This window comes from Pseudochaenichthys georgianus, chromosome 9 (assembly GCF_902827115.2).
Source record: "Pseudochaenichthys georgianus chromosome 9, fPseGeo1.2, whole genome shotgun sequence".
Taxonomy (NCBI): domain Eukaryota; kingdom Metazoa; phylum Chordata; class Actinopteri; order Perciformes; family Channichthyidae; genus Pseudochaenichthys; species Pseudochaenichthys georgianus.
This window is the reverse complement of record NC_047511.1, coordinates 31720191-31731332: the sequence shown is the minus strand read 5'-3', so window position 1 is coordinate 31731332 and position 11142 is coordinate 31720191. Positions and strand designations below refer to the sequence as shown.

General features: G+C 40.6%; 1 protein-coding gene across 2 annotated transcripts; it reads right to left on the bottom strand.

The window, feature by feature from the left end:
- Positions 1 to 1233: 1233 nt before the first annotated feature.
- Positions 1234 to 11142, bottom strand: syn1 (synapsin I). Of its 2 annotated transcripts, none has more exons than XM_034092065.1 (14): positions 10858 to 11142; positions 10072 to 10582; positions 9042 to 9099; positions 8386 to 8477; positions 8082 to 8238; positions 7532 to 7621; positions 6965 to 7027; positions 6734 to 6876; positions 6582 to 6656; positions 6384 to 6486; positions 6157 to 6294; positions 5740 to 5809; positions 5155 to 5605; positions 1234 to 4121 (listed from the first exon to the last, which is right to left on the bottom strand). In XM_034092065.1, exons 2-14 carry the CDS (start codon positions 10440 to 10442, stop codon positions 3986 to 3988), a joined length of 1947 nt encoding a protein of 648 aa, XP_033947956.1. In that variant the 5' UTR covers positions 10443 to 10582; positions 10858 to 11142; the 3' UTR covers positions 1234 to 3985. The 2 variants fall into 2 exon arrangements, with proteins under 2 accessions (XP_033947956.1, XP_033947957.1); XM_034092066.1 differs by having other exon boundaries at positions 1234 to 4083; positions 10858 to 11141.

The window sequence follows — 11142 nt, the reverse complement described above, 5'->3', positions numbered from 1 at the left end:
ACACAGCAAACTTCCAATAAAACACTTCCATACATAGTCAGTGACGTGTCATTTATTTAGTATAAGATAAAAACGGTAGCACTGAGCATGTTTTTAATTGATGCATCCGTTTCTTCACACAAAGCATTTTTCAAATGAAAGCAGTAATGCTATGTGATCAGGCAGATACAGACATTACATCAGGGTAAAATGTATTACATAATCTTGTGCATGATTCAGGGCTATTGTGGTGAGACTGCAAACACCACCTTGTGGTCACATTAGAATCACTGCCACTAAAACTATTGTTCAAACACTGTTCAGCTGAGAAAAGTGTGCTCAGTTAACCGTCTGAAACATGCATTTCATTTTCATAAAGGAAAATCCCAATAACAAAACAGTCAGTGTTACATATACCACATAATTGTGTCAGATTGTTCACATTTGTCACAGGATGGTTTTCTGTGCTTTTAAAATGTCCTTTTCTAAAGACAGAGGATGTCACCAATGATACTGGGCTGTGTAAATGAACTTTAATTATACAAATAATATCAATAATATTGTTTTCTTTTTCAGATGACAATATTGCACAAGTAGTTTTTAAGATAAATGATGCCAACATTATACCACAATGGTTGTTTCCTAGTTTATTCAGGGTCTTTTGTCAGGTGTCATAATGTGTTAAATAAGTTGGTTGTGTGACGGTTAGCAGGGCACACTCTGAGGCCAGTTACGTTTTTAAAATCCTTTTCCTGATGTGATGTCAGGTAAAGACTTTTCATAAGTATTAAAACAACACTATGTATATTATACGAGGAGAACAAAACGATACAGAAATACAGCTAATGCACACAAAGTTACAACAATATTATGCACTTCACCCAGGCATGGCACTTTAAGCCTTGAGCTTTGGCATGACTGTGTGTGTAGAATCACTTGGGAATTACTTTGGAGAGAATTTGGGGATTTTAGCCTTTGCAGACGATTTACTTGCACCAAAACCTATAACACAAAGGGAAGCCCCAAAAAGCATAATAGGGCCTCTTTAAGTTAACTTGAACCCAGTGTTACAATTCAGAAATAAACAAAACTTTGATTGTTGTTCATAGACTTTATTAGACATGTGGGTTTTAATAACATATTCATTTTCACATAATATAGCTACATTGCATATAACATCCATTTTTTGTAACATTTAATTCAATATTCCACCATGATTTACATTTTGCAGTATCTGATTTTTAAAATAACAAAAAAACTCAGATTTTTTATTCTTGCACTTACATTGATGATGTACAATTTGAAATCCGGCAGGCACGACTTCCACTCATATTTTTAAGGTTTTTATCTTTTCACAATGATTATACAATGCATTTAGAAAACAATAAAACTAGCAGTAAAAAGAATGAAAATAATGTACATTCACAGTCAGATACATCCACCATAAATAATGTAAACTTTAAAAGGAATATGATCAAATAAATAAATAAAACGACTTCTTTGCATTGCTGTCAGAGCTCATCCTGTATGTCTCAGGAAGTGAAACAGCAAATGGTATGACATTATATGGCCAACAGGCCTCTGAGTGCCAGTATGACATTTTTAAAAGTTAACCATCCATGCTGATTGTGATGGCTCATTTTCATTAATTACACACTCAGTGTAACAATCACACAAAGCTGCTATTACTGATTTTCTTGGCATAAGGTTGTGCCACAATAAATCCGACATGTCATGTACTGACACCGAGTCACTGTAGAGTTTAAAAATGGAGCCCTGAATCACTACTGCATAAACTTACAAGCTCAAGACAGTCCCCAGATAGAAAAAAATTAAGCAAACACAAAGAACACATATAATATCAACCAGCACAAATAGCAGCAGGGGATAGAGGAGACAATCTGCGTCACTCAGGGCTCTGTACAACACAACTAGTTGGCTTGACCAGTTACAGAACGACATTCATACATATATGCACCATTGAGCATAAGGGGTCACTGTGGCTACACGAAACACAGGCAGCATGGAGAATCTACAGGGGAACCAGGACTTTCTTTTTGGCTATTGGGTCTTCTCTAAAAAGCATGATATTGCCATACTACGTTGACATTCAAATGCAAAAACACTCCTTCTGGAAGACATGTGTCGTGCCTGGAAACAGAATCCTTTTTCAGAAGTCAGAGTGAGAGAGGGCTTGAAGGAAGTACTTATTCTACTGCAGGTGTCCAACCCAGAGTTGACACCTCTATACTTTGACATGATTTCTTTATTGTATAAACTCTTCTCACAGACTGTTAACCCGCTGAAAACCGCAAGGTGTATATTGAAGCAGAAAGTCTGTTGCACTGCATGATGCATACTCAGGTTTGGAGTTACTTAAGTGCAAACATCATTGCATTGACTAGCTGCTAAATGAAACCTGACATAATCCATTCACTATCTGTACATCCACTAAATTCATAGCTGATCTACAGTCAGAAGTTCCATTACATTGCTTATTATGGGAATATGAAATTAAACAGTCTATAAATACTCACTAAGACTTTTCAATACACTAACTGTACCTGAACAGTTGTAAACCCTGCATATTTGTGTCCTACTTTACTGCACAGCAACCCCCTGGGGTGGGACCACCAAGTTGTTACTTTGTCAAGTGGCAGATGAATAAACCTGAAAAATATAGACTCCATACATCAGTCATTGTCAATGTATTCAAGTATCATTTTTGCATTATACTCTGTGTGCAAATGCATCTAAAATAATAGAAACAAATTCTACCTCATTTAAATGCATGCTTTCCTTTCAATATTAGCTAACAGCCACAATACAACTGTAATGGAAGACCCTCACCCACAAACAAGCGTCACATTCAATGGACATCCCTGAAGCAACTGCATCGGATCTGACGTTCTTGTCTGTGTAAGGCATGCTTTTCAAGGAACGGGGGAAAAGTGGCAGCAACAACATACTCACAACACCTACTAGGTTACTTTTTACAAACTAATTCAACTACATGTTACGACACAGTTACAAGCACCAAGCGGTTGGAAAATGCGACCATTGCCTCCTATTGACATGCAGCTAAGACCGTAAGTGGTCGACAGTGCAAACAGATATAGCATTAGCTAACACTGGACATCCTATGTGTGCAGCTGTGCTGAGTTAGGGACTGTACAAAAAGGATAAGGGGTGGAAAGGGAAAGTTAAGGGGAAGGAATATTGTAACTTTTGTATTTTTAAAAGGGAGGGGTCTTTTTTTAATATCTAACCCTATCTTTTTATTTTGTATCATATTTTTGGTTTGTGCAATGAGTTGTATAAAAATAGATAAAATAGTAAATCATAATGATGGTTTTCTTGTGTGCCATGGAAGTGCATTTTGTGATATGCACAGTATGTAACAATAGTTTATTTGCAAGCTCAATTAAAATAAAAGAGAGCCGCTATATTTTTTATAATTTGTTATTCTTGACATAAATATATTACTTTTTGATATTGAAAATTGCTTCTTTATAAAAAGAATATTAGATTCAGCACACCTCCCGCCCCCAATCATTTTCATACAGTCCCTTAATTCAATTGGTTGGTCGGCTAACCAGCCAAACTTTAAACATTTAGATCACAATGACTTTACGGCACCAACAAACAAGTGGGAGAAGTACTCTGTTGTTTCTTATTTTGTGTATGTCTGTTCATGCATATACAGGCTTTTTTGTGTGTATTGTTTGTGTGACACGAAATGTAGATGACTTACTTAAGCTTGAGGCAAGGCAAGGAATGTTTCAGATATCAGTGCCTGCCTACAATTACTGTGTATTCTACTTTTTGTTCATTTTCAAAGGTGGTAACTGTTTAGGCAGTGTGTACATTTTCATATCAGGGTTAATGCACATGAATTGGAGACGGCATCCTGTTGGTCCTTGTTCGTTTGGGGGAATTTGTCCTTAAGTTTTCCTGTCCATCTTTCTGTCAGTAGGAGGAGAGGAGGGGGGGGGCTTTTGCCATCTCAGTCTGAGAAGAGACTGGCAAAAGATTTGCGTAGATTGCGTATGGTTTCAGCCTTCACTTCGTCCTGGCTAAGGTTGGCTCGTGGCACTGGGGTTTCTGGAATGTTGAAGGTATTGGTAAGAGACTGGGACTTGCTATAAAGAGAGGAAATGGCAATAGAGGAGAGGAAGAGGCTATTAAAGTCATGCAGCAACCCATGGAATGAACTGACTGGAGCAAGGCCAAACGGAGAGATGCAGCAGTGAAAAAGCCTCGGGAAAGAAGATAAAAGCGCATTCAGTTCCTTCCCTATGTTCATTCTGTATTCAGTACAAGTCATTTGTCCATGAAAGCCATCAGCCTGGGAAGGTAGGAGCAATGATACAGATTACTTTTTAGTGAAAAGTCTCTGAATACATTCAACGAATGATAAGTAAAAAATATAAGTGTTAAGATTTGGTAGCTGAGATCTAAATGAGTTGTACTGTATAAGCTGTGGGTAGTTGTAAAGTCTGTTTTTGAGTTCAGTTTATTCTCATGTGTAATGGATTGGTTCAAATGGATTTACATGATATGACAATAATAATCTATTTGTTAATTGTTTTTCAAGAATTTGTAAGATCAAAACGGCAAATTAGATTTTTCTGTGTCAGAAAATATTGCTTTATACTATAGAACAGCATGACAACTTAAGACGAGTAGCAATATAGAACAATTTACAAAAGACCTTAGAAAATCTGAAACAAAATACAAATTTGAATAATTCAGAGCTTTACGCGTTATTAAGAGTTGTTAACCTTCTTCTATCCATGTCTGCTTCAAAGCCAAAACTACATTTAAAAGTAGGAATTAGCGGATTTGTTGACCTGTGTCCTTCACACAATTGGATACTGATGTTTGTGATACATTCATGTGAACAACTCCAAGCCTGCAGCTCATTGTTGGTTAAATGTATCACAATCTCTGGAGACAATCTGAAATGTTATGTTTTGTGAAAATGCTGCTAAAGGACTGAAAATGTAACAATCAATAACTCATGCACATCCAAGAAGATTGTTGGTCAATAAAGAGAATGAAAGGATTTCCCATGTGGCATGCAATGCAGGCAAAGGTAAGAAAGGATCAGCTGTAAGGTTCACTTTATGAGAAGTGAGAGGAAACAACGATGTATCTTACACAGATACTCACTTTAGCTGTGGAGAGCCGCCCATAGCCGGGTTGTCCTGACTGGGCTTCTGTGGGGGCTGTGGCTTCTGCTGCATCGGGGGTCTCCCTCCTGGGCCCCCTTGGCCTTGGGCAGCAGGTCGGGGCTGCTGAGTGGTGGTTCCTCCAGGACGGCCCTGCTGGCCAGGAGCCCTCTGCTGCTGTGCACCCCCCTGTGACTGCTGCCTGGGGGGGTGGGCGGGCCGCTGCTGACCGGCTGAAGGTTTCTGGGGGAGGGACTGCTGCCTCTGAGCTTGAGGGGAACCTCCCTGGCTTCGCTGCGGAGCCCCCTGACCTGGGGGCCGGGGCTGGGCTGCAGGTCCCTGGTTAGCCTTGGCCGGGGCCCCGGGGTCACTGGTGGGCTGCTGTGCCGGAGCAGGAGGTTGGCCTTGAGGCTGGGGGCGCTGCTGAGATGGAGGACTTTGCTGTGGACCGCCTACAGGAGAAAATTAAAAGGCTGTAATCATATTCAAAAGCGTTCCTAATATCCCTTCCTGGACTAGGAAGTAAAAAGAGTTTATTTCTAAACAAGAAAAACATGGTTTTATTTCATTTGGATCAAGTTCTTACCCTGGGGTGGGGGGCGCTGTTGAGTCTGTGGTACTTTGGGCTGGGAGACAGGCTGAGGAGACACTGCCTTCTACAAAACACACAGAAGACAACAGGTCAGAGAGTTCATTTCATTTCAAAAGTACGAAAACAAGATATGTATGGAAAATATTATGCGAGACATTTTTTGAAATGATCAGTGCTTGGCCCGTTGCTATTCATTTTTATGTAGACTTTTGGTAATCATTTGTATTTCTACGCTGATGACACTTAACTATATGTACCTAAATAATAAGCTTGACATCTATCCTTGAGACAATTTAAATATATTTTAGCTCAATCAATGCACCTGAATGCAAATGATAGTAAGATTATGCACTTATTGGTATACTATATACACATCAGACCTGACATAAAATAAACAAAGTGTTTGAGCACCTGTGCTGGCTGGCCAGCTGTGGAAGAGCTTGAAGTGCGTGGAAGAGCCTGTGTCATCTTAGAAATCACCAGCTCTACAATCTGAACACGATCCTCGTCCTGCTGGTCCCCAATCAGTGGCATCGAACAGTCATCGACCTAGAAAAATCCATATATGATGGATTCAATTGATTTCCCATATGATCAGAGACAAATATTCCCTTTGGTGTCGTTATACTGCCTTTTACCTCTATGATGTAGTCCTTGCCATCTTTACCATGCAGCGCCTCCACAGCACAGATATCCAATCCTCCAAAGATGTCGGCGCAGGAGTCCACCCACAATCTGTACCTGTACAAATGTGTGAATATTAGTGTATATATTAGTATACAGTGACAAAATATAAGATTCACATGCATTACAACATTTGGATTTTAAGCTCTTACTTGTCTGACATGGCCACCTGCTCGAGCATAGATGAGCCAGTGTTGGTTTTCCAGTTCCCAGAAATTGATGTTCTCCTGTTGAATTACATTTTATTATATTATAAAAATATATAACATTATGTTTAGCTCTTTGGTAGTAGTCTGAAACTCACATGTAGGCTCTGTAATTGGTGCCAATCTTCTGGATGCGGACATCATACTTTGCATCAATGAAGGGCTCAGATGTGGCATAAGTCTTGGTCAGTGCCACAACACTGGCAATATCTTGAAAATCATATTGATTGTCCACTTTCACCTGGAAATATAAATATACTAGCACACATTTCTCCAAGAGATTTGTGTTCACATTGAATTGTGTAAACATGTGAGTCCTTTGGTACTACCTTTCCCATTCCTGAGTGAGCATGGCCCATCTTGACCACCACAGGGAAGCAAGGGGAGGTAATCTGTCAAAAAAACATCATCACATTCTCAGATTTCTCCTTATATACCTTCGTAAAGATCTTTAATTATTTAAAAAACGTTTTTCTATGCATTTCCGTCAAACCGAAGTGACACACAGCACCTCTCCTCTATTTCTGCATTAGATTCTGATTCATATTGATGACTTGAAAGCCAGCCCAGTATTGTCAGCCTGTGACTGCAGGGGTGGAGATAATGGCTCTGCAGCAACAGACTCAGTGTTACTGTACTGCCACTGACTTGGCAGAGGGAAAATCTCTGCCTCAACTCGAAACAGAAAAAATAAGACACTCCCAAGAAAATGAGATAGGTCTCGGTTGCTAGATGAGACAGAATATTGACATGGAAGTTAATGACTTTCCCAACATGTGACCCGTGAAGAGGGATGACCGTGTGTCCCTTTAAAGGTTTAACATTAAGACAAACTCATCAGCACAAGTGGGATGGGGGAGGAGAGAGAGAAGGAGAGCAGATGGCAAAAAGCTCACCATTTCCTTGTGGTTTGGATAGTAAACCTGCTCTATCAGAGGGAACTCTTCCTGGCCCAGTTGCTTGTGGAGTCTAGACATCTGGGCAAACTAAAATGAACACAAGTGTTAACCATGCAGTATTTGTAAACCAAGTGTTAATATGTCTATGCAGCTGAACTTAAAGGTGGGGTAGGTATGTTTGAGAAACCGGCTCGAGATACACTTTTTGTTATATTCCATGGAATGCTCTTAACATCCCGATAGCAATGAATATCTTAAGTGCTTTGACAAAAAATCTGTGGAAGCCGTAGTACTGTAAAAAGCACGACCAATCATTTTAGCCGGCCCGGCTAAAATAACTGGATGGCCTACCTGCCTGTCAGCCGTCCATCTCGTGCACAAACTTATCTCGTGCCTTCGAGGAGGAGCTCTGTAACGAAGTGGCAGATTTTTTCCGGCTGTGTATTTTCAAATTCTAGCGCACTCGAGCTGGTTTCTCCAAAATTACCTACCCCACCTTTAATGTGCAATATTGTTTCCATTAGCAAATTAATTAATTGATACTTACCACCCATGGTTTGTCGCAAAAATTGTAGAGAGAGTGCAAGGAGTTAACACTTGGCAGTCCAGCATACTGCAGTCCAATCACTATGTTCCTGTGGTCCCCATTCTTGTCCATGCTGAAGGCGTGCTGTCTGATCAGCACAAAGTCTGGCTTCAAGGATCTAGGAGAGAGGACATTAGCAAAATATTAAACTGCATTGCCAGACAAACTGGGCAGTTATTAGGAAGTTTAATTGAGGGTATAGTTATAGATTTATACAAAATGTGCAGCACACATGGGAGTATAAACTATTCAGCAGAGTACTTACTTAGTAAACTTATGCCCATTCCTGATGGCATCAATGTCCACCCTGTAGGTGCCTGTGGAATTGACCACCAGGCTGATTTCAGAGAATTCTGCCTAAAAGGACGATGTGAAGGTTTATTCAACACAATACAAAACAATGTGAAATATAAATAACAGCAGTGAATTACCCCCTACTCTACATAAGCCAGGTTATACAGGGTACAATTATAGGGTTGCAAACGTTATCTAAAGTATATTCTTCCTTTTAAGAACCAACCAGGGAAATAATGGAAATGTCGGCTCAGTAGATTAACAAAAAAGGTATAGGAACTCGCAAGGAAAAGATCTAAAAACGATAAGGTTTTAACTGGTCCTATAAAAATGACAATCTTCATCTTCAGATAAAAATGTACCTATTATTCCAGTTGCTATGTTCTTGACATAAAAGTTGTGGTTATTTATTTTTAAAAACACAATCTATTTATTTCTTATGAAAAATAATGTAACATCCCTCCTACAGAAGTTCACACTTTGTTCACGAGGCTCAGTAAATAGGGGCTTGTTTATTTATAATAATCTATTCTGGACTGTATCTAGAAATCTCCGTGTCCTCCTGTAAGATATACAAGATGTAGTCAAACACAGAACAAAGCAAATATTTACATGTGTAAAACGTACCTGTTCAACCTTGATGTCAAATTCACCATGAACCTTTCTTCCTCTGAAGACCTTCACCCTGCATGAAAAATAAGAATTTGAATCCACCTGTTGTATCCAGACACAAAACATGAATTTGATTTAACAACTACTCCTGTAATCGACAGCTAGCATTTCTTCCAGTATGAACAGAACATTACAGAAGTCACTGGAACAAAACCCAATTTTTTTCACAGCTGCTGGTGGCGGTATGCTGCATTCTGTCATTACTATAGCTGGTGGCAATGCATCAGGTGAGGATGTTTCACAGTCTTTTGCAGGCACCATGCAACATAAACAAAAATGTAAAGCCATATTACGCAGTATAAGTGTTGTTATTTTACATGCCCGGGGCATGGCATATAAGAATTGGATTTAAGGATATAAATACTGGCCCTTCACTTTCTCATGAATTATAAATGTCCACATCATGTCTATTGTAACCGAGGTAAAAGAGCTGCAGAGCCTCTGTACTGTGAGATAGAAGGGATTTGATGTAATAATCTGCATAGTTTATTCTCACTGGTGTGATGCTGGGACAAGAGTGCAGTGTTTTATCACCCAAGCTTGGTGCACAAAGCTCCAATAGGCATGCATAATACCGGAGAGGAGGCTTGATTAACCTGATGCATGCACAGTTTGCTCTTACATACATCCACTTTACTTGAACATATATCATCATGGTAACACTGGCCCATACCAAGAGTGTTGGCCTTACATTAAGCATGTCTATTGTAAAATGCAAGATTGTTTCGACATGAGCAATAGGTGTTCAAATACAAATGGCTTCTCTACTGTCGGTTGGTTACGCTTTTGCAGTGCCACTACCAAACACATGCAAGGTCTTTCAGAATCAGGTGTGAGCCACAAGCCAGCGGTTGTAACATGTGATAAAGCTGACAGCACCGGTTGAATCATATGACCTTCTGGATGTTAGGCTACTACAACCCAAGGTCTATCACAGGTGTGTGTCTGGACGGGGCACCGCGCTGGTTATGCGCACTGCTCTTACCAGTCGGTCTGCTGGTCATCGATAACCAAGAGGATCTTTGCGCTGCTGGAGACCCCTGCCCGGTCCGCAGCCTCGGATAAGGTCGCAGCCGCAGCAGCTGTGGTCTGTTTGACAGCATTGGATATGGATGAGAAGAAGCTCGAGCCTCCACTTGCAGCCTGGGGTTGGGTCTGGGGGGGCTGCTGCTGGGGCTGGGGTTGGGGAGTGGTTTGGGTCTCGGGCTGGCTGGTGGACTGGCGCCTCTCTGTCGGCCCGGGCGACACTGCGGGGTTTTCCTGCGGCGCGTCGGGGCGTTGGAGATCCGTCATGTAGCCATTAGGCAGGTTGGACATAAAATTGCTGTCCGAGAGTCGCCGACGCAGGAAGTTCATGATAGAGACTTTCTAAAATAACGGGGAAAACGTGACCAAATATCCTCCCAACTGGATGCGACTTGCAACTTAGTGATCAGTGAGAGAAAAAGGAATGACTAGGCTACTTTTCCATCTACAGCGACGTGGACCAACGTTACCTAAAGAGAAACAAGTTGTGTGTTATCTATTGGTGCACATTTTTTACATCACATTACCGTAGTAAGGAATCGTGACTGTGTAGCTTAAGGAATTAGCCAAGGTAGAGCAATCACACAGCCTCAAGAATAAATAAAGATGCATGTATGCCTGACTTGATGAAAATAAAACATTACCACATGTAACGTATATCAAATGGATTGTTTTAATAAAGCCACGGATCACTGTAGTAGGCTAATCAGTAGTTATAGGCATAACAAGGCAGGATGAAGCCTACCTGGGAGTATGTCCTTATCCGCCCCAAGGATGAGCTGATGAAGCTTTTCTTTTACCCTTTTATCTCAGAGGGAAGACTACATACAGGTTACTCTCATGTCCTCTTTGCAGGGGGACAGACAGTGGGTCGGTATTGAACCTGTGAAATATATAATCTAGAGCCCTCTCAGCATCACTGCTGTTTTCCCTGTCCTTCTTTAACCTCAAATCCTAGTTTTTTCCGTCTGCCCTGCGTCACTCCCAGCCATCATATGGAAAGGAGGCTGCGAGGCTGCACGAGAGTGAA

Coding starts and splice junctions, on each gene's coding strand:
- syn1 (XM_034092065.1), bottom strand. CDS start 10,442: ATGAACTTCCTGCGTCGGCGACTCTCGGACAGCAATTTTATGTCCAAC. Junction 7,028..7,531: donor ATCCAAACCACAAGGAAATG/GTGAGCTTTTTG, acceptor TTTTTTTGACAG/ATTACCTCCCCTTGCTTCCC. Junction 4,122..5,154: donor GGCGGCTCTCCACAGCTAAA/GTGAGTATCTGT, acceptor CTCTCTTTATAG/CAAGTCCCAGTCTCTTACCA.